Source organism: Stegostoma tigrinum, chromosome 6, assembly GCF_030684315.1.
Source record: "Stegostoma tigrinum isolate sSteTig4 chromosome 6, sSteTig4.hap1, whole genome shotgun sequence".
Classification (NCBI taxonomy): domain Eukaryota; kingdom Metazoa; phylum Chordata; class Chondrichthyes; order Orectolobiformes; family Stegostomatidae; genus Stegostoma; species Stegostoma tigrinum.
In genome coordinates this window covers 72,043,908-72,065,672 of record NC_081359.1, presented here as the reverse complement: position 1 = coordinate 72,065,672, position 21,765 = coordinate 72,043,908, and the positions used below count along the sequence as shown (strand labels likewise).

Below are 21,765 nucleotides of genomic sequence, written 5' to 3'. Positions count from 1 at the left end.
GACAGTTCGTCCTCAGTAAGGGGGAGTTCTAAGGGGATGGTGAAGACTTGGCAGGGCTCAGTGCTGCTGTCTCCTCTGGAGCTGCTGGCTGTGGAGGCTGTGGGTGGAGTGGCGACAGTAGCAGGTGGAGCAGGATCCTTGTCTGTGATGAGCGGAGTGGGGTCGGTGGTGCACGGAGCGGGGTAGTCGGCAGCAGCAGCTGTGACAGTAGTGTCTGTGGCGCTGGTCTTGGAAATAGAGACTGTACTTCAGCAGCGATGGTGTTCTGTCCCGGAATTGGTGTACCCGGCGGTGGCAGATGTGCCGTCATCTGTGGGTTGTCCGACAGTGGCCTCATGGCCAATGGCAGCAGGTACATTGTGGGGAAGGTCCTGGGTACAGCTGCGGATTTGGGAGGTGGAGGAAGCCCACTCTAGCTAAGAACTACGTACAGTAAACGTGTCCAATGAAGCTGAGTAGAATTGAGAGTTCAGGTTGTGGATCCTACAAAGAATAAAAAAGAGGAGAGGTTTTTTGCACGTCTGCGAGAGGGAGGCTCTGAGCTGGGGTAGGCTTGATTGTAGCATCCAGAGATGCCAGTGCATTGCTGCAAGTGTGTGTTTCAGGAGTCGCAGGGAGAAACATTTTTGAATTGGTCTCAAATGGTTCTGAATGTAGATATTGTCACGGTGGGACCAAACTGGGAAGGCTTGAATGTGGACTGTAGTCCATTGGGGATGATCTGTTTCCATAGGCAGGTACTAGGAAAGGCGATGTGGCTATAGTACCTGGTTTTAGGCCATGGTCAAGCAGTTAAGGCTGAAGAGATTATGAGACAGTTGCAGCGGGAGAGAGATCCCCTGAGGTTTGTCTGGAGGGAGGAAGGTAACCTCTTCAGGGCTGGCATCCTTAGAAGAGGCTTCACAGTGGGGTTAAAATTGTATCAGAGATAACAGGAACTGCAGATGCTGGAGAATCCACGATAACAAGGTGTACAGCTAGATGAACACAGCAGGCCAAGCAGCATCTTAGGAGAGGAAAGCTGACGTTTCGGGCCTAGACCCTTCATTAGAAAAGGGGGAGGGGAAGGGTGTTCTGAAATAAATGGGGGCTGGGGGACCGGGGAAGAGGCAGATTGAAGATGGATAGAGACGATAGGTGGAGAGGAGACAGCCAAGTCAAAGAGGCGGGGAGATTCACAAGCTTCAAAATCTTGAAGCCCAGCTCCCCCAACACATCCCAAAACCAGCCCAGCTCGTCCCCGCCTACCGAACTTGTTCTTCCTCTCACGCATCCCCTCCTCCCACCTCAAGCCACACCCCCATTTCCTACCTACTACCCTCATCCCGTCCCCTTGACCTGTCCATCCTCTCTGGACTGATCCATCTCCTCCCTACCACCCCACCTACACTCACCTTTACTGGCTCCATCCCTGCCTCTAACTTGTCTGTCTCCTCTCCACCTATCTTCTCTTTTCATCTTCGATCCGCCTCCCCCTCTCCCCCTATTTATTTCAGAATCCCCTTCCCCTCCCCACTTTCTGAAGAAGGGTCTGGGCCTGAAACGTCAGCTTTCCTGCTCCTAAGATGCTGCTTGGCCTGCTGTGTTCATCCAGCTCTACACCTTGTTATCTCCATTGTAAATATGTTCAGAAATTTTAAATAAAAAGAAAAACAAAATATTTGTTTCCCTAACCTTTCCCTCAAACTCTTCTCATTAGGCCATGTTACTCCCAAGGAATCAAGCTGAAGCTGCACATTTAATGAGACAATAGGCATTTGTCCACGTGAATCAGAAACAATGTATCATGACAAAAATATAACCACTGTAAACATATTTAGCACAGATACCTGGAATCTGGTAAAGATGCAGTAGAGCCAAAATCAACATGCTGCACAAGGATCTTTAATGGTTGAACTTTATCTAGTGACAATACTTTTGCTCTGTACCACCGTCCATCACTGTATTCAGCAAGGCAAGGCATTTCTGCAAAGAAACATATCAAATGAGAATGTTTCAAGTATCTGGTTCATTACCTGTAAAATATTAACATGAACAATGTTTAGTTCTGGTGTCAAAAACAAATTGCTGGAAAAACTTAGCCGGTCTAGCAGCATCTGTGGACAGAAATCAGAGTTAATGCTTTCGGGTTGAGAGACCCTCAGCTGCTACGGGAATGGATGAATGGACACTTAGCAACAATCACCTGTCAGGGGACACTTCAACGGTCAAGGCCATTCAGCCTTTGATCTGCGTCCTCCAAGGCAGCCTTCGAGATACACAACAATGCAGAAGCACTAAGCAGAAACTAATAGCCAAGGTCTGCACCTATGAAGATGGCCTTAACCATGATCTTGGGTTCATCTCTACTACATGTAACCGCACCATACTGTTCTGTACGTGTTAAATCTTCCTTACAGTCTTGTCTTGAAACCATCACCTTGGTAACTTGTTATGTAAGCACTCCCTTAATTAGTTTGTAAACTTTTGGATTACTTGTTACTTTGGTTAAATCCTCGGCATGTGACTCTAATACCTATCATGTTATTCCAGCCATTTAGATTTCTTCAGCACCACCTTTTTAAATTTTTTTGTAATTATCTGTTTGCCCTGCACTTACTATTCAGCTGTTGACACTTTACTCACACAGTTTGTATGATCTTTTGATCTCTCTGCCTATAAATTGTGTCTGTATGCTTTCCTTCAATTCACCTGACAAAGGATCAGTACTCTGAAAGTTTGTGATTTCAAACAAACCTGTTGGACTATAAACTAGTGTCAAGTGACTTCTGACCTTGTCCACTCCAGTTCAACACCAGCATCTTCACATCAGAACTGGTAACAGTTCTGGTAATTGTTATAACCTTCCAAAACTTGATTTGCAGAATAAGGCGGCAGATAGCTGAGGGGGCTTACAAGAACTGTTCCAGGAATGAAGTATTTCAGTTAATAAGACAGACTGGAGAAGCTAGGATTGTTTTCCTTGGAGAACAGATAGGAAAGGAAATTGGATTAAAGAATTTAAAATTGAGACCCCCAAGACAGTAAATAGGGGGAAGAAATATTCCCACTCGCGAAAGGAAGGGGAGACGGGGGCACAGATTGGAAGCTATTAATAAAGTTAGCAAAAAAAAAATGGAGGAAAAGCTTTTCCACATAAATCAGTGGTTAGGGTCTAGAATGTACTGCCTCACAGCTTGTGGAGGAGACAGGTTCATAGAACACAGAACATTACAGCGCAGTACAGGCCCTTCAGCCCTCATGTTGCACCGACCTTTGAAACCAATCTGAATCCCATCTAACCTACACTATTCCATTATCATCCATATGTTTATCCAATGACCATTTAAATGCCCTTAAAGTTGGCAAGTGTACTAACGTTGCAGGCAGGGCATTCTACGCCCTTACTACTCTCCCAGTAAAGAACCTACCTCTATCACTCCTCAATTTGACATTTCAAAGAAAATTACAATTGTTCATTTTCAATTAACGTACAAGAAGAAAACAGCAGAATGGGACTAAGTGAGATGCTGAATTGGCAAGCTGGTGCAGACACCATGGTCCAACTAGGACCTTTCACATTGTACCAATTCTGTGAAAAAGTACACACTTAAAACGCAGAAAATTGATGTCCAGAACACCTCTAAAAAGGCTGTTTCAACGGTTACCCCTTTTCATGGTCAGAATAGAAGGTGCTACGCTTATATTGCTGGAAACAGCATAAATAAGGGATAAGTGGCTTAAAAAAGGTCAGTTTGAGGAGATGGGAACCTTTATGACTGCTGTCTCAAGATCATTCAAGGAAATTATGAAATGATCGAAGTGTACAACAAATATAATCATAAGCCAACCTATTAAACTACTGTTTGTTTTCATTTAAGTCTTTTGCATGCAATAAAGATTGCTTAACTGAAAATAAAATCTTATCGTATTGTTTTGAGATAAAATATGGTATTCAGAGTTTTCTTAAAAAAGTTAACAGTCCCTAAACAGATGATAAAAATGGATTTGTCTTAATTATTTGCTTCAAATTCTTTACAGTTACTTCAATCTTGACAAAAAGAAATCCTAGTATTGAAAGGGCTCATGTTAAAAAACAGCCACAATAGTCTTGTCAATTGTACAATAATTTGCATTGCAAAGTGCTGATACTCTGTCACAACCATAACCTTGAACCATAATCAAGTATAGGGTTATTCTAATCTTTCAATAATGCTGACACTACATTGTCAAATATAAACAACACTATTTTCTAGCAGTCTGAAGGAAAAGATAATAGGTTTCCTGTGTCAAGCTACTTACTACACACAGGTCAAATTTCCGAGTGTTTTTTGAACTGTTCCAGTTGGACCATTTCTTTACATCCTCTTCTAAAAAGCTGTTTAAATTTTACAAATAATGTTTGTAAAGGAGCACACTAAATATCAGTAATTTTCTTGAATCCAATTTGAAAATTCAGGAGAAGTTGAATTCAAATGCAGTAAGTAAGTGTAACAAATAGAACAGACGGTCCCTGACGTATAATTGAGGATGTGTGGACGGCAATCCCAAGAAAAGTAGATACGTCCCAGTGTTACCCAGCTACACATTGAACTTAAATAGTATCAATGTAACATATTCCTTTGAACTGGAATACAGAATAATCAATACCACATATACAGTTCATATTTTGCTGCAATCTTTAGTCATGAACCGGATGCTCAGTGTAAAAGATTAAACACAAATGTAAAAAGTTATACTACACATTTTAGATATTTATCATTTGGTGAGCATTTGTTACTTTCACAAAAAATTGGGATAATCAAGTTAAGTCATGTTAGACTGGAAACATTAATGCTGTTTCTTTCTCCATGTATGCCGTCAGACCGGTTTTATTCAGTACTGCCTTTCATCTGGAATTAGAAGCATTTCAGAGTAAATTTTACGCAAGTTCGCTGAGGTTAAAGCTCATTTGACCTTCGAACAACGAGAAATATCTACACATTAAATAACCTACAATACCTGATCTGAAATCTGAGAGTAAAGGAAGTGCCTGTGCATTCTGATTAAGCTCTCTGAGAGCTTGCTCAAGATCATCAAGTTCGTAGCTTATGCTACTGTCGTCTGTGTCAGTATTTGATTCAACATCTCTCCTCGAACCAATGGAAATGTACACCTGAAAATTAAAAAGAAACTACAAAGTAAGGAGGGCATTCAGTCCTAATGATTTATTGCAGTGTGCATTCACCATACAGGCAGGGCTAATTACATGTGCCTGCTGTTTTCGCGTCTCATTAGTCCCCTTTTCCTGTAATTACCTATCAAACCTATTCTTAAATCTTGATGTGGTCTCTGCTTTAACTACCAAGAGTCAGAGTCATGCAACACAGAAACAGACCTGTTAGTTCAACCAGTCCATGCCAAACATAATCCCAAATTAAAACTAGTCTCTTCCGTCTGCTCCTGGCCCATATACTGCCAAACTTGTCCTATTCACGTACTTATCCAAATGCCTTTTAAAGCATCTTAATTGTATCCACATTCACAACTTCCTCAGGAAGTTCACTGCATACACAAACTACGCTCTCTAAAATATTTGCCTCTCAGGTTTTTTTGCTTTCTCCTATCACCTTAAAAATGTGTCCCCTAGTCTTGACCCCATCCTAGGGAAAAGACAACTACTATTAACTCTGTCTATACCCCTCATTAGTTTATAAGCTTGGTGCCTCTCAACCTGCTACACTCCAGTGGAAAAAAAAATCCGAGCCTTTCTTTATAATTTGAACCTTCCATACCCAACAACATCCTGGTAGATCACTTCTGAACCCATTCAAGCTTAAATCCAGCAATCATACTAAAGACTTGTACTCCAGAATTTGCCACCTCCCCTCCCCAACTGTTCCAGTTCAGTTACAGCGCCGACAGCGACCTGACAGTGTGAAAAATTACCCAAGTGCATCCTGTACGTAGAAAGCAGGATAAATCCAAGCTGACCAATTACCACCCCACCAGTATATTCTCGATCACAGGTGATGCGATGGAAGGTTCATCAACAGCATTACCAAACAACACCTGCTCAGCAATTGCCTGCTCAGTGATGCCCAGTTTGGGTACATCAGGGCCACTCAGCTCTTGACCTCATTACAGCCTTGGTTCAAACGTGGTCAAACAGCTGATTTCCATAAGTCAGGTGGGTGTGTTACCCTTGATATCAAGGCTGCATTCGAAAGGTTGTGGCATCAAGGACCTCTGGCAAAACTGGAATCAACTGGAGGCCAGGGGCAAACCCTCCACTAGTTGGAGTCATACCTGTCACAGGACGACAGTCGTGGCTGTTGGAGGTCAGTCATCTCCCTTCCAGGGCATCACTGCAGGAGTTCCTCAGGATAGTGTCCTAGGCCCCACCATCTTCAGCTGCATCAATGGCCTTCCCTCCATAACGCTGGATTGGGGATGTTTGCTGATGATTGCACAATATTTAGGGCACTATTTGTACCTTTTTGTTCAGCTCACTGAAGCAGTCCATGTCCAAATGCAACAAGATTTGGACAACATCCAGGCTTTGGCTGAAGTGTGGCAAGTAATATTCCCGCTACACAAGTGCCAAGCTATGACAATCACCAATAATAGACACTCTAACCCTTGGCATTCAATGGTGTTACAATCACTGAATCCGCCCCATTATCAACATCCTAGGGGTTACCATTGACCAAAAACTCTACTGGACTCCCCACATTAACAGAGTGGCTATAAGAGCAGGCCAGAAGCTGGGAATACTGTGACGAGTAACTCATTTCCTGACTCCCCAAAGCCTGTACACCACCTACAAGGTACAAGTCAGGAGTGCAATGGGATACTTCCCACTTGCCAGATGAGTGCAGCCCCAACAATGCTCAAGAAGCTTGACACCATCCAGGGCAAAGCAGCCCACTCAATTAGCATTACATCCACAAGTATCCACTCCCTCCACCACCGGTAGCAGCAGTGTATACAAGGTGCACTGCAGAGGTTCACCAAAGATCCTCTGACAGCGCCTTCCAAACATTTCCATCTAGAAGGACAAGGGTAGCAGGTATATAGGAACATCACCACCTTCAAGTTCCCCTCCAAGCCACTCAACATTTTGCCTTGGAAAATATATCACCATTCTTTTGCTGTTACAATCTTGGAATTCCCTCCCTAATGGCAATGTAGGTGAACAGCAGGTGAACTGCAGCTGTTCAACAAAGCAGCTCACCATCACCTTCAAAGTCAAGTAGGGACAAGCAATAAACACTGCCAGCCAACAACATTCACATCCCAGAAAAAGAGAGAGTTTAAAAAAATTGTTCCTATAACTGGGTGACCAGAACTAGACATGGTATTCCAGAAGAGGCCTCACCAATGACCCATACAACATCAAAATGACTTTCCAACTCCTATACTCAAAACACTGAGCAATGAAGGCGAGCATGTCAAATGACTTTAAAATCACTGTCGTCTTTTATGTGATGCAAGCTTCAAAGAATTATGTACTTGAACCCCTAGGTCCTTCTGATCTACAACACAACCAAGACTATCATTAATTGAATAAGCCCTACCCTTGTTTGTTGTACCAAAATACAATATTTCGTATTTATCTAGATGAAATTTCATCTGCTATTTTTCAGCCCACTGAACCATTTGATCAAGACCTCTTTGTAATTTTAGAGAAACTTCTTCGCTGTATACTATGCCAACCATTTTGGTGTCATCCACAAACTTACTAACCATGCCTTTCGTATTTTCATCCAACTCATTTGGCATTTATATAAAAGACTACCCAGAACCAATTCTGGTGTAACCCAGGCCTCCTGACGTAAAAGCAACCCTCTACCACAATTTTGTCTCCTGCCATTAAGACCATTATGTATCCAACTGACAAGCTTACCCTGAAACCCATGTGACCCAACTTTACTAATTAGTCTACCAAGCAGAACTTTGTCAAAGGCTTTACTAAAATCCAAATAAACAACGTCTACTGCACTGCCAGTCTTTTTGATAGCTTCCTCAAAATAATCAAGTTTGAGAGAGACAATTTTCCTTGCAGAAAACTGTGCTATCACTAATCAACTTTTGCCTCTCTAAATGTCCATAAATCCTTGTTTTTATAATCACCTCAAATTTTACCTGTAATTGAAGACAGACTCAGATCTATAGTTTCCAGTTTCTCCTTACAACCCTTCTTAAACAAAAAGGTACAAAATCGATCATTCTCCACCACTCATCGGGCACCTCGCCTATGGCCATAGATGATGCAAATATTTCTGCAAGGGGTTTTGCAATTTTCTCCCTTACTTCCCACAACATTATGGGATACATTAGATCAGATCCTAAAGATTTATCCACATTTATGGTCTTTAAGGCCACCAAACTTGCTCTCCTGTGACAGGTTTTTAAAACAACGTTTATTTCTGTGTTCTCTGGTCTCCATTATTTTCTCCATAACACGTTCGGACACAAAATATTCGTTTATTATCTCTCATATCTGCTAGGGTTCAACACAGATGACCTCCTTGATCTTTAAGGGGCCCTACCCTCTCTCTAACTTCCCTCTTGCTCTTAAACGTGTTTGTAGAATCTCTTTGGGTCATCCTTAACCTTATCTGCCAATGCACTCATATTCCCTCTTTGCCTTCCTGATTTCTTTCTTAAGAACGCCCATACGCTCTTTATCTCGATTAAGAGATTCAACTGAACCAAAATAAAATTTTTATTCTTGACTAGAACCTCAATGCCTTTACTCATCCATTGATGCTTAATCTTACCAGCCTTACAGTTCACTAACAGGAACATAATGCCTCTGAACTAGTCATCACACCCTTGAAACCTCCCACCTGTTAGACATCCTTTTACCTTCAAACAGTCTACTCCAATCAACTTTTGAAACTTACTCTCATACCAGTAAGTTTTGCCTTACTTCAATTTAAAACTTTAACTTTTGAGGAATGTTTTATCCTCTTCCAAATTCTATTAATTTCAAAATGGTTCTGATTGCTAGACGCAAAGTGTTCCCCCACTTTTACTTCAGTTACCTGCCCTGCTTTACTGCCCAAAAGGTCTAGTTTTGCTCCTTCTCTAGTTGGAGTATCCACATTTTGATAAATATAATTCTCTTGAACACATTCTTCACCATCCAAACCTTTAACAGTATGGTAGCCCCAGTCAGTCAATGTTTGGAAAATTAAAATCCCCACTACTACAACCTTATTATGCTGACATATCTTGAGACCTCCCTACACATTTGCTTCTCTATTTCTCTGACTATTGGGGGATCTACAGTACAACCTCAAGGCGATCTTTCCTTTTGTACCCATACGTTTTCACTATGATTTTTTTTTTAAAAAAAAAGAATATATTCTCTGCTAACAGCAGTAACGTATTCATTAATCAAAAACACCATTACCTCTCCTTTCTTGCCTCTTTCCCCATCCTCCCTGTAGCATCTCAAATCCAGAACAGTGAGCTGCCAGTCTTGTCCATCTCTCAGCCAAGTAATAATAATTTCTGTAATAGCTATGATGTCCCAATCCCATGTTCTTAAACATGTCTCGAGTTCATCAGCCTTCCTTGTAAGGCCCTTGCACTGAAATAAGTGCAATTCAGTTTGTCAGGGTTACCAAGTACCTTGACTCTCTTGTCTTTTTCTAACTGACTACTCTTCTCATTCAGAACTTTCCCCATCATTCTTTCTATTTACACTACTACTTAGAATTCCTTCACTCCCCCTCTAGCAGTATAAAATCTCCCTTAACAGAACAAGCAAATCTCCCTTCTAAAATAATGGTCCCTTTTCAGTTCAGGTTAGACCCATCCTTTTTGAACAGGTCTTTTCTATCCCGAAGGATATTCCAATTGTCTAAAAACCTAAATCCCTATACAACACACAGCCTCTTCAGCCCTTGGCTTAGTTCCTTTACCTTTTTGTTCCGTTGTGATGCTAGCCTGCTTCACAATTTCATAGTTCAATAGATGTCCCCTGCTCTTTATTCAAAATCTTGTATTCAATCTAAATATCAATGTCCATTTGTTCCATAACGGATTTCAGATACTCTATTGCTGGTGACCATTGTTGTAACTTCCTAAACCTACACTCCTTAACATTCTCACCTATCCCTCCTTATAAAATGCTCTGTAAAAGGTTTTTGGCTCATATGTTCAAATTTCTCCTTGTGCTCTGGCCACTATTGTAGGAACAGAGCACTCAAGTCAAATAGCAACTTGATAAGTGGCTTTATTCCTGGTTGCCAAGAAACAGCTACGTTCACCAGATGATCTCCAACAAGAAATACACTGTTTTCTTAATATTCAACGGCATTAAAATTGAGCAAATTCCTATTATTGACATACCAGGCTGGTTACAATGCCCAGAAACTGAAATGGACTAACCAGTAATAAACTGTGGCTACAAGGGCAGGTCAGAGGCAGGAAATTTGGCAGTATGTATCTCACACTCTGACTCACCAAAACTTCTATTTCTATTGACCTATCCTTTAACCTTTCATTTAAGCCAGTTCTGCCCTCATATCTCCCTTTAAAATTTGAAATCTAAGATCAGATCCATTCCTCTCTTGATCAAACTGCAAGAAAAAGTCAATATTGTCGATGCTGCCACCAGGAGTCACCTTCCTAGAGATCCTTTCTTACTGTACAACATCAAGTATAGCCTGTGGGCCAAGCATGATAAAGGGTCTAGGCCCGAAACGTCAGCTTTTGTGCTCCTGAGATGCTGCTTGGCCTGCTGTGTTCATCCAGCTTTACACTTTATTATCTCGGATTCTCCAGCATCTGCAGTTCCCATTATCTCAAGTATAGCCTGTTCTCTGGTTGGTTCCTAAACACACTGTTCTAAGAATCCTCACAATATTACATTAGCTCATCTAGGATACATTTGTCCATCTGACTTTTCCAGTTCTGTATGTAGATTAAAATCTCCCACGATTATTGCCAGGTCCTTTAGACAAGCTCTCATTATTTCTTCCTTCATGTTCTGATTAGTGAGGAGACCTGTACTCCATTCCTACAAATGGCTTCTGCTTGTATTAATTCTTATTTTTACTAAAAACCTTCCTATATTTTGCTCTCCTGTACTGAAGTCATTCCTCTTTACTGTGCTAATACCATCACTGACTAACAGAGCAACCCTTCCACATTGTCACAATTTCCTACATGCTTCAAGATTCTGGTCCCAATCCAGGGCATACTGCAGATCATACTTATTCATTTCAGTTTATCTATATATTTCAAAACTCCACATGCATTCAGACAGAGCTTTTAGTTTTATCTTTTTACTGTTTGTAAATTAAAGCCATATTTGTTGAGTTAGGTCTTCGATTTGCATACTTGTGGGGCCAGCACCCCATAAACTGGGGATATCTTCAATATCCTGTTTGATCCCCACATTAGTCTAATTTATAATTTGATCTGCCCTACATCAATTTGCATTTTGCTCAAGTGATAACATAAAAGATTCATTTTGAGATGTTTCTTAATTCGAGTCCTCACAGTGACTATGCAGTACCTTTTTATTTGTCTTTGAGAGAGACTGGTACTTATTCAGACTAGGATAACTGGATGTTCCTTCTCCCATTCAAGTTTCTCTTTAGCCCTGACCAGACATCCCAAGCCATAGCACCAAAAAGGCAACATAGCGATCTAGATTTGCACTCTTTCTGCACAAAACTGTGTCAATGCCTCTCACTTTGCTGTCCCCTAATAGCTCCACGTTCTTCCTTAAAATACACTGATCCTCCCCATCCCATATTACTACCTGCACTATGGTGCCATTGTCAATTGGCTCATCCACACTGTAATTGTTGTGCTCACCCAGAAAAGGAATCTTAAAACAACTGAGAACAAAAATCAAAAATTAGAAAGGCTGTGGCTCTTACATTTTTGCCATCTGGACTCCTTCACTCAGTCACACTCACCAATGCCTGAACATTGAGCAAAATTATTTAACACAACCCCAAGAGATGTGACTGCCTCCTCGTAGAAAAAAAAAAATCTGGGAAACTTTCCCTGTTCTGTGTTACAGTGTTTGGCATTCAGCTTCCAGCTCAAACTATGAACCGAAGCTGCTCAAGCCTCAAATGTTTTCTGGAAACCTATTTGTGCTGGACCAAACTGGTATCAAAGAACTCCCATTTGCCCAAAGTGTGACATATCAGCTGTCCTGACATTCTTAGTGTTCCATCAAATTATTTAACTAAATACAAAATCGTACTTAATTATGTTTTTACATATTTTATTAACCAGACTACCGATGCTATACTATGTCAAACCTTAGGAGTAGAATCATTCTTAATCACTTATTTAATACTGACCAAATAACCTGCACCTTCGCCTATAGTGAAGAATCAATTCCTTGAGGATGAAAGAGTTTAGGAAAAAAACCTAAAATACCACCACATTCCCTTCCACCTCTTCACACCCTTTTACACTTAATTCCCGTGTTCAGCATAGGTCACACTCGTGCTAAGCCTCATTAATTTGACTTGTTACATGTTCCCAAGACAAAAGGCCTAGCTGACGCACTCAGCGAGGATTCAGTTTTAGTTGATTCTTAATTAAGCTGCTCTTTCACTGGAAGCCTTTCATAACCATACTCAAGCCAGTAACTACGAAATTTAAACTGCAGATTTCAGTCTAATGTCAACTACAGAAGTAATCTAGTTTTGTACACAATAAAAGTTCAGATTTCTTAACCGACTGCACTCATCTACTAGCTGAGGAGAAAACTATTCTTTTCAAAAACCTGATTTCCACTCACCAAAGTTCAGGTGTGTTTCATTTTTCTTCTGCAGAGCCCAGAAATTTAACTAAGCCAAAAGATTCAAAAAAGCCATGAGCCATTTTGATAACCAAATGAAGGACTATATTCCACTCGAAACCTCTCTATCCAGAAATGGTAGTATGCATACCTGGTTGGGAGTTTCTAGGTGCTTTACCGTTACAGGGAAAACTTTTCCTGGTAAAGGCAATAATGGATATTCATACTCTGGCACCATAAAGGTTTCAAAGCGTGAGGACAGCAAATCCTGTGAACACAGACACCCAGCATATTAGATCACTGCTTTACGACCAACTCATTCCAGATACTTTCTACTGCAGTTGAGAGATATTAATGTTGTAATATCAGTTTAGAGGTCCGATGGTCGCAGCAGCTGAATGTAGAAAATAACTTAAAATAATAATACTTCTCTTACATGACCAGCATGGTGGCTTGGTGGTTAGCATTGCTTCCTCACAGCACCAGGGACACTGGGTTTGATTCAAGGCTCAGGCAACTGTCTGCGTGGAATTTTCACATTCTCCCCATGTCTGTTGGGTTTCCTTCAGGCGCTCCACTTTTCTCCCACAGTCCAGCAATATGCCGGTTAGGTGGATTGACCATGCTAAATTGCCCATAGTGTCCAACAATGAGCAGGCTAAGTGGATTTGCCATGGGAAATGCAGGACAGGGATTTGGACTGGGGTTGCCGGGGGGGGGGGGGGGGGGGCGCGAGGCACGCGTACGTGCTGGATGGGATGCCCAATGGACAGTCTGAACTTGATGGGCCACAAAGGCCTGCTGTTCCCACATTGTAGAGATTCTATGAACTTATGATTCACTCTACACAATTCCCAGTGGTTTGCTTTTGTAATTGTCTAAATAATAAAATTTCTGTTCGAAGCACTGGAACAAAAATGACTTAAAGTTCAGCTCGCTCACTTCCAGTAATCACATGATATAAAACACACCATAATGGAGCTGTTAATTAATCCACAGGAGACAACACAAAGCAAGGAAAACCTCAGCTGTCAAACGCTTTGGTAACCCTAAGGTTCAAAGTCCTCCAGATTCCTTTCAAGAGTACTATACGAGTGAGGCACCTCTATTCAGAAGGGCCAATTTAACATTAGCCAGAATCTTCTGAGAAGTGACGACTATCATACTGCTGGTTCACTCATAATTCGTTCCTTCCCACAACAGAGCTCCAAGCTTCTGACCAGGAGTTCCAAATCCAACCACTTCAGAAGTGTGGACCATAGTTTTAATCAGAATCCTTTATAGAGAAGCCAAAAACTCTACGCACTTTGCAGTACCAGCTGCCATATTCCACGGTATCAGAAAGGGCATCTGGGTGTCCTTGGATCAGCATGGACAAGTGGGCTGAATGGTCCCCTCCTTTGCTTCATTGTTTCTATGGTTCTGCTGAGTGTTCGCTCATTCAGCTTTGGGGCATCCAAACAGGTTTTTAGTGGATTAGTGCTGGCAAGGTAACTGGGCAGGGTTTTCAAGTCAGTTATAGTCCAAGCTAGTTATTTAGAAACTACACAATCAGAGGTGGTCCAAGCAATGATCAAATTTAAAATTATGTAAGATTTTCTTTAGGTGTGTGTCGATGTACCTAAATCACATGGACTTTAAGTTCAAAAAGGCTGCCACCACCATCTTCAAGGTCCATTAAAAACGGGTAACAAGTGCCAGTCTAGCCAGCAAGGCCTCATGCCATGAGCAAATAAAACTGAATCCGATTTTATTCCACTAGATTCTCATATTGAGATAGTCAGCTCACCTGAACTGCCTGGGATGCCCTGGATGGATTCACCAATACCAATGCTTTGTTTTGGTATTATTCTAAGTTATTACTATCATATTGGAAAAGCTGCCCACAAATCGACTTAAGGAGAAGACAGGCTCAATCTTCAAACAGAGTAAGTTTATTATACATTACTTAATACCTAGTTACATTACATCTCAAATACAAATCGTGCAAGTTCACGCTGCTACTGAAGCATTTTCACATTGCATTGGGTCAAGCAGAGAACGTGCAGGACCGGTCAGCTCCTCTCGGAAGCAGTCCTTTATGTCCTTCTGGGAGAACCCTTCTCATGGTGTCAATTAGCCCTTTCAGAGATGAACTGCCTTAGACTACAAATTTTGTCAGTCATATTCTTTCACTTGTTTTTGGAACAAGTTCAATTAATCATCACACCTTTTCAATTTGATTAACTTTGCTTATTGTGTACCACTTCACATCTTTATAACCAATACAACAGAATCCCTACTTTCAATGCTTTATAGTTTTGAGACAGGTGTTTAATTAAAGAGGGGAAACTGCTCTCTCAATCTCTAAGGAAACCGAGACAATCTCTGTTCAGAAACTAAAACTTGTGGGAATATTACCTGTTTGAAAAAGAACATAGCTAGATTTTAGATGATGATCAGATTCAGGGGTGCAGTGCCAATAGAAAAAAAAAATGAGGGTTGATCCAGAAGCTGATATATAATTCCACCAACTATCACTGTTGCGTGAACAATAAATCTAGTCCAACTGAACTAAAGTAAGCAAAGTTGAGGGATCAAACAGGCACATGCCTTTTTTTGGTGAAGACTGTGCCTGTGAAACTTGGGTTGGTTGTGTGCTGCTGTTGGGTGAGAATTAGACTAAATTCTGGAAGAACAGCTGACATTTTTCTTGAGAAGGAATAGTATTCTTGGACTCTGGCTGAACTTGATCACCCATGTGCTGCAAATGATGAGCCAACTTGCAAGATCTGTCTTGTTGCATTTTCTGTGTATTTTATAATTTACTGTAACTTGCCTATTAATTCGTACAATTTCTATTGAATTTCAACATACAAGTCGGCAAGATAGATAGTATTTTGTGTTTATTTTGTTTGACTTAGTTTAATCAAAATAAATTTTTACTAGCCATCAAATCTCGCAACCTCATTCGATCAAGTAGTGACTAGGATTTAGGGTCTTTTCATATAAAACTGGCCTTGATTAAGATCAAAACACCATGCTTTGAAGATCTAGTCAAGATCTGTGCGTTTTCAAATATTTTGTTTCCATTTTGACGTAAGCAAATAACTTCAAGAAATAATATATAAATTCAATCTACATGACTATAGAGACCATAATTTAAACAATTTTCTGCTGAGCCAGAAATCCCGGCAAAATTATAATCATTGCCTACCCTTTTGTGTTTTAAGGCAATAATAAGCCTTTATTTGATGGTAGAGTACCCTACAAAGGCCATCTAAAAGGTGGTACCAAAGACCAGAAAGAAAGAGAGCTAGTATCACTCATACATGATGGGATGGAACTGCCAGTTTAAAGACGGCACTGCACGATGAAATTTAAGATACAAAACCCTGTACAATTCCAAACTTTATCTTAGTTTGAAGTTGATCTGTCTTCTTGGCAGCATCCCTCTCCTCCTTATCCCTTGGCAGCATCCCTCTCCTCCTTATCCCTTAGCAGCATCTCTCTTTCACTCCCTCGATAGCATCCCCTTTCCCTAGCTTTCCTTTAGTATCAGGGAAGAAAAGGAGGCTGGCTTCTGGTGCAGCACCATCATTATTGCTCCTGCTCTCTCCCTAGCCCTGACATCTACTGCAACTTTTTAGACCCATCAGCAGTGCAGGTGGTGATGCCACCATCACTGAACTCAGCATATGCAAATATTTACTGTGACCTGTCCTATTGTAGTGAAGTAACATGCCACTACACAAGCATGAGAGCCTTTCTGTTTTGAATACTCACCTCATTAATTAAGCTGTCGCAGTCCTTGTGCATTTAGTGTTTCCCTAATTATACTAAGTATAGAATTTCACAACGTGTAGTGATTAAAAAAAAGTGATCTATGCACAGGCCAAGATGCTGGCAGTTTTGCCCTTACAGTGGTCACAAGATTTGGAGGCATTACTGAAATAAACTTGGCAAAAGACTGTACACAAATATTGGCACACATTGCAGCCATAGTCTGGAGTAGGATGTGGAGTTCCGTGTCGATCAGATTATTTTGCAGCACCAGTTGAATTTTGTTACAGTTGTGCCTAGCAGCCAAGTGAGAATATAATCAAACTGGGTTGATCATTGTACCTGGTAGAGGGATAATGACCTGTTAGGAGACAAGATATCTTCTTACCCACTGTGCTGATACACCTATGCTAGATATCAAGGTGAAATCAATGAAGAAGTTTGAATCTTTATGCAAATCACTATAATCCATTTACATAATCTACAACAAAGCTTGCCAAAATGGGTATCAGGATTCCAAGAGTTTCAAACTGAAGTTTTAGTGCCCCGAGATCTGTTCTGTGGCAATGGCTGCCTGAGAACACAGCCCCTTCCTCCCCTCTCCCAACTGCCCTCAGATTTTCCCTCCTGTGCCCCCTTTTCTCAAAGGTCTCCTGCTCACTAAAACAAATCCTCTAACTCTTTGAACTCATTGTGGGGTTGCAACAATCTCAAGAAACAAAATGGGGTCACACTGGCCTAAAGCTTTAAAAAAAAACAGCAAAGTAATGCCATAATGCAAAAATATAGTCAATAAACAACTTGGTTGAGTTTTCATTAAAAAGTGGTCACAAATAACAATTGATGAAAATTGAATATTTTGCTCAAATTCTGTAACTTTTTACCTCATGCATCAAATACCAACTTTCTTCAGTTTCGTTTCCATCATTTAAATTCAGACAAAGTTTCTATGAAAGAGAAAGTAAATAAGTTTAATTTGTTTTACATTATATAGCACATATGCAAAAATAACTGCTAATGGTTTGCTGTCAATACAACAGATGTTAATACATAATGAGCTATATGCAGGAATGGAAAACACAATTTAAGCTCCAAGTAACATTAAGGACCATTAGACACAGGTGCAAAAATTGGACCATTCGGCCCATCGAGTCTGCTCCGCTATTCAATCATGGCTCATAAGTTCCTCAACCCCATTCTCCCGCCTTCCCCCCGCAACCCTTGATCATCAAGAACCTATCTATCTCAGTCTTAAATGTACTCAATGACCTGGTTTCCAAGGCCTTCTGTGGCAGTGAATTCCATAGATTCACCACTCACTGGCTGAAGAAATTTCTCCTTATCTCTATTCTAAGAGATCTTACCTTTACTCTAAGGCTGGCCCTAGTCTCTCCTAGCAATGGAAGCATCTTCCCAACATCCACTCTGTCTAGGCCGTTCAGTATTCTCTAAGTTCCAATTAGATTCCCCCTCATCCTTCTAAACTCCCATGAGTATAGTCCCACAGTCCTCAAATATTCCTCGTATGTTAAGCTTTCCATTCCTGGAACCATTCTCGTGAACCTCCTCTGAACCCACTCCAGGGCTAGTACATCCTTCCTGGAGATATGGGGGCCAAAACTGCACGCAGTATTGCAAGTGTGGCCTGACCACAGCCTTATGCCGCCTCAGGAGTACATCCCTTTTATTTTCCAAATCCTCTCAAAATAAATGCCAACATTGCATTTGCCTTTCTGACCACTGACTCAATCTGCAAGTTTACTTTGAGAATATCCTGGACTAGAATTCCCAAGTCTCTGTGCATTTCAGACTTCTGAATTTTCTCCCCATTTAGAAAATAGTCCATGGTTTTGTTCTCCTTACCAAAGTCCATGGCCTCACACTTTCCCATGTTGGACTCCATCTGCCACTTCTTTGCCCACTCTCTTAACCTGTCCAAATCCTTCTGCAGCCTCCCCATCTCCTCCCTTTATATCAGCTGCCAACTTAGCCAGAATGCCCACAGTTCCTTCATCTAGATCATTAATGTATAAAGTGAAGTGAAAAGTTGTGCTCCCAACACTGACTCTTGTGGAACATCACTTGTCACCAGCTGCCATCCTGAGAAAGACTCTTATCCCACTCTGCTTTCCGCCAGACAGCCAATCTTGCTTCTATGCTAGCACCTCGACTCTTAACACCATAGACCCTTACCTTATTCAGCAGGCTCCTGTGTGGCACCATTTCTTTAGGAATGAACAGGCAATGCTAGTGCCTACATCCATTCAATTAGAAGTGAAATCACAATTTTACGTCTGAGTCTAACCTTTTTCCCGGTCTGGCACTAACCTCTTTCCTAGTCTGGTTACAAGTACATTTGCAAAATACAGCTTGGGACTTAAACATTTGAGACTGCTAAAACAGCCCAATAGTGTTTTGAGATCTTTCATCACGCTCTTCATTGTGACAATCTCAAAAAGTCTCAATGAACACTTATCCATATGGTTGTAACAATTTTTGTGACGATCCCATCTGCTTTTAAGCGGACTCTATATGAATTCTATAATGGTGTTGTGTGTTCTGGGAAAGGTGAAACTTTGTATCTATCTTAGTTTTAAACCACCACCAGCAAGAGAGGCACACCCATGCAATTACATCCCAAGACGCTTTATGTATCTTATATTGTGTTAGGAGGATGGTAGGGCATTGAGGCTTTGGGGGGATAATTACTTAGCTTGGGATCTAGGCTGCCGAAGGCATGCCATCCTTAGTGGAGCTTTTTTTTAAAAAAAAAGTATTCTAGTGCTAGAATGGCTGTGGAGAGGAAAGGAAGGAACACTGCTCAGTGGAGCACTGAAACACAGAGTTCAAAAATCAAGAATTTTTTAAAAAGCCAGGCAATCTAGTTTGGTGTAGACAAACACGAAGAACAAACAAGACTTAATGCAAGTTACTGGCAGTGTTTTAAAACAGCTCAATTTTGTACTGCAAAGGGGGAATCTGGCAAGGGCGGCACAGTGGCTCAGTGGTTAGCACTGCTGCCTCACAGCACCAGGGACCCGGGTTCAATTCCACCCTCGGGCCACTGTCTGGAGTTTTCACATTCTCCCAGTGTCTATGTGGGTTTCCTTCAGGTGGTCCAGTTTCCTCCAATAGTCCAAAGATGTGCGGGCTAGGTGGATTAGCCATACCAAATTGCCTGTAGTGTTCAGGGATGTGTAGATTAGGGAGATGCTCAAAGGATCAGTGTAGACTTGTTAGGCCAGGGGGCCTGTTTCCATACTGTGGGGATTCTACGATCCACAAGAGCATTGCTATCAGATCTGCTAAGTATTTCTAGCACTGTTTATATTTCAGAACATTGATTCATGCCTTTGTTACCGCATGACTTAATTGTTCTAGTGAAGGATCAGTGATATAGTCCCAAATCAGGATGGAGAGAGACTTGGCTGGGAAATTGCCCGTGATAATGTTCCCAAAAATGTGTTGTATTTTTTCTTCGAGGCAGTAGGGGCTGTGTGATCGGCAAGTGTTATCAAAAGCTGTTGATACGTTGCATCTTCAACACTATAGCTACTGTGCAATGGTAGTATGCACTCATTTGAAAACAGATGAGCATGCGGTGTCAGAATCTGTAATCTGATGGTCAGCAGACACTTTAACATCTGCACAAAAGTACAGATGAGGAGGGATACTCGATCATGGTCAGTCAGATAGGATGTCACGTGTGACTTTGATTAGTTTGTAGCAGATATGGAAACATGATTCTGTTAAGTTTAAATGGAGTTTTTTGGAGGCAGATGGAGATTTGGGATGCAACAGCATATTTAAGCACTTGAAAGAGAATAAAGTTGAGGATAGGTCGGCACTTTGAAATAGCAGTGGGTTCAAGGCTTTGTTCTTTGCACAGGAGGTTAATAGTAGATTTGAAAGGGGAGTTGTGTGAATTGTTAACATCATCTAACACGTAGGCCTTGGAGGGAAATTGGCGAGTCAGTCAATTGGGAGTAGGGTCAAGAGAGCAAGAGGTGGGATTTTTGGCAAGATGAGTGCGAAAAGGGCATGTGGAAGATTACAAGAGAAACTAAACACGCAAGTATAAACTTAGGGTTTGGAGGGGAAACCTGACTTTGCAGTTTAGAGAAAAGGCTGGAAACAAAGAATAGCTGTTTGAATGATGTAACTTGAAGTGATGAAGTTATTTATTACTGGAGATGAACATAAAGGAGACAGCTAAGGAGGGTCAAAGACAATTGTTTACTGTGGAAGAGAGAAGCTCGGAGTAATTGACATCACAAAATGAGAGCAAGACTTAATAATGCTTTATGCAGTCCAACCAAATCTGATAACTATAACTAACAGCAGGTCTCTGCCATGTATGTTCAAGTCTACATTCTTTGCTCTGCAAGTAGTAAAATAAGGCGTCCTCTGGCAGAGATGGTCAAACAGAGACAGAGTAATTGAGGCATGGGGCAATCAACAAACCGACTGCCAAATCACACATTAATACATTCCTTGAACTGGGCAAAACAATTAACTCATCTGTGCGATAGCAAAAACTACAGATGCTGGAGTCAGAGGCAAGTGTGTGGGGAACTGGAGAAACACAGCACGCCAGTCAGCAAAGGAACAGGAAAGCTGACGTTTTGGGTCAGGGCTCTTTAAAAACTCACCCATGCACTTTTTTTTTATCCACAAGAATTTTACATTTAAGGCATGACTTTTCACATTATGTTGGAAGCTTCTCCCACCAACTTACAAAATACTCATTTATTTCAACGTGTGTATCTTAAAGGGCATCTTTGACCATTACGTGGTAGACTGAAGCTGGGACTGTTGAGAGGAGATTAGATGGGCTTGTGCAAAATCATGCAGCATCTAAACAGCACAGATAGAGACAGATAAACTGTTCTCATTGCCCTCAGTCCTTTGAGTCGTCTGACATGGTTTAAGATGAATGACCAGGATCTGGAATGGACTGCCTGTGTGGTCAAGGCAGATGCAATCATGGCTTCAAAATAGGAAACTGGACAACGATCAGAAGAGAGTCGCAGGGCTATTAGGAAAAAAAGATCAGAAGTGGACTAGGCAAGTTGCTCAGACTGGCATGCTGTGTTTCTCCAGTTCCACACACACTTTCCTCTGACTCCAGCATCTGTAGAACAAAACCAAATAAGAACAAAGAGAACTAGGAGCAAGAGTAGGCCACTGACCCTACAGCTCCACTTATCCACCCTCTCACCATAACCCTTAATTCCAGAGAATTCTCTCTTAGC

General features: G+C 41.3%; 1 protein-coding gene across 1 annotated transcript in view; it reads right to left on the bottom strand.

Moving 5' to 3' along the window:
- Window positions 1-21,765, bottom strand: part of rnf17 (ring finger protein 17) — a 151,911-nt gene that overhangs the window by 11,505 nt on the left and 118,641 nt on the right. Inside the window, exons 33-36 of the mRNA XM_059646967.1 lie at window positions 17,395-17,457; window positions 12,900-13,016; window positions 4,981-5,134; window positions 1,830-1,965 (exon numbers count right to left, since the gene is read on the bottom strand). Of these exons, the coding sequence (XP_059502950.1) occupies window positions 1,830-1,965; window positions 4,981-5,134; window positions 12,900-13,016; window positions 17,395-17,457 (470 nt within the window). The remainder of the gene's footprint in view (window positions 1-1,829; window positions 1,966-4,980; window positions 5,135-12,899; window positions 13,017-17,394; window positions 17,458-21,765) is intronic.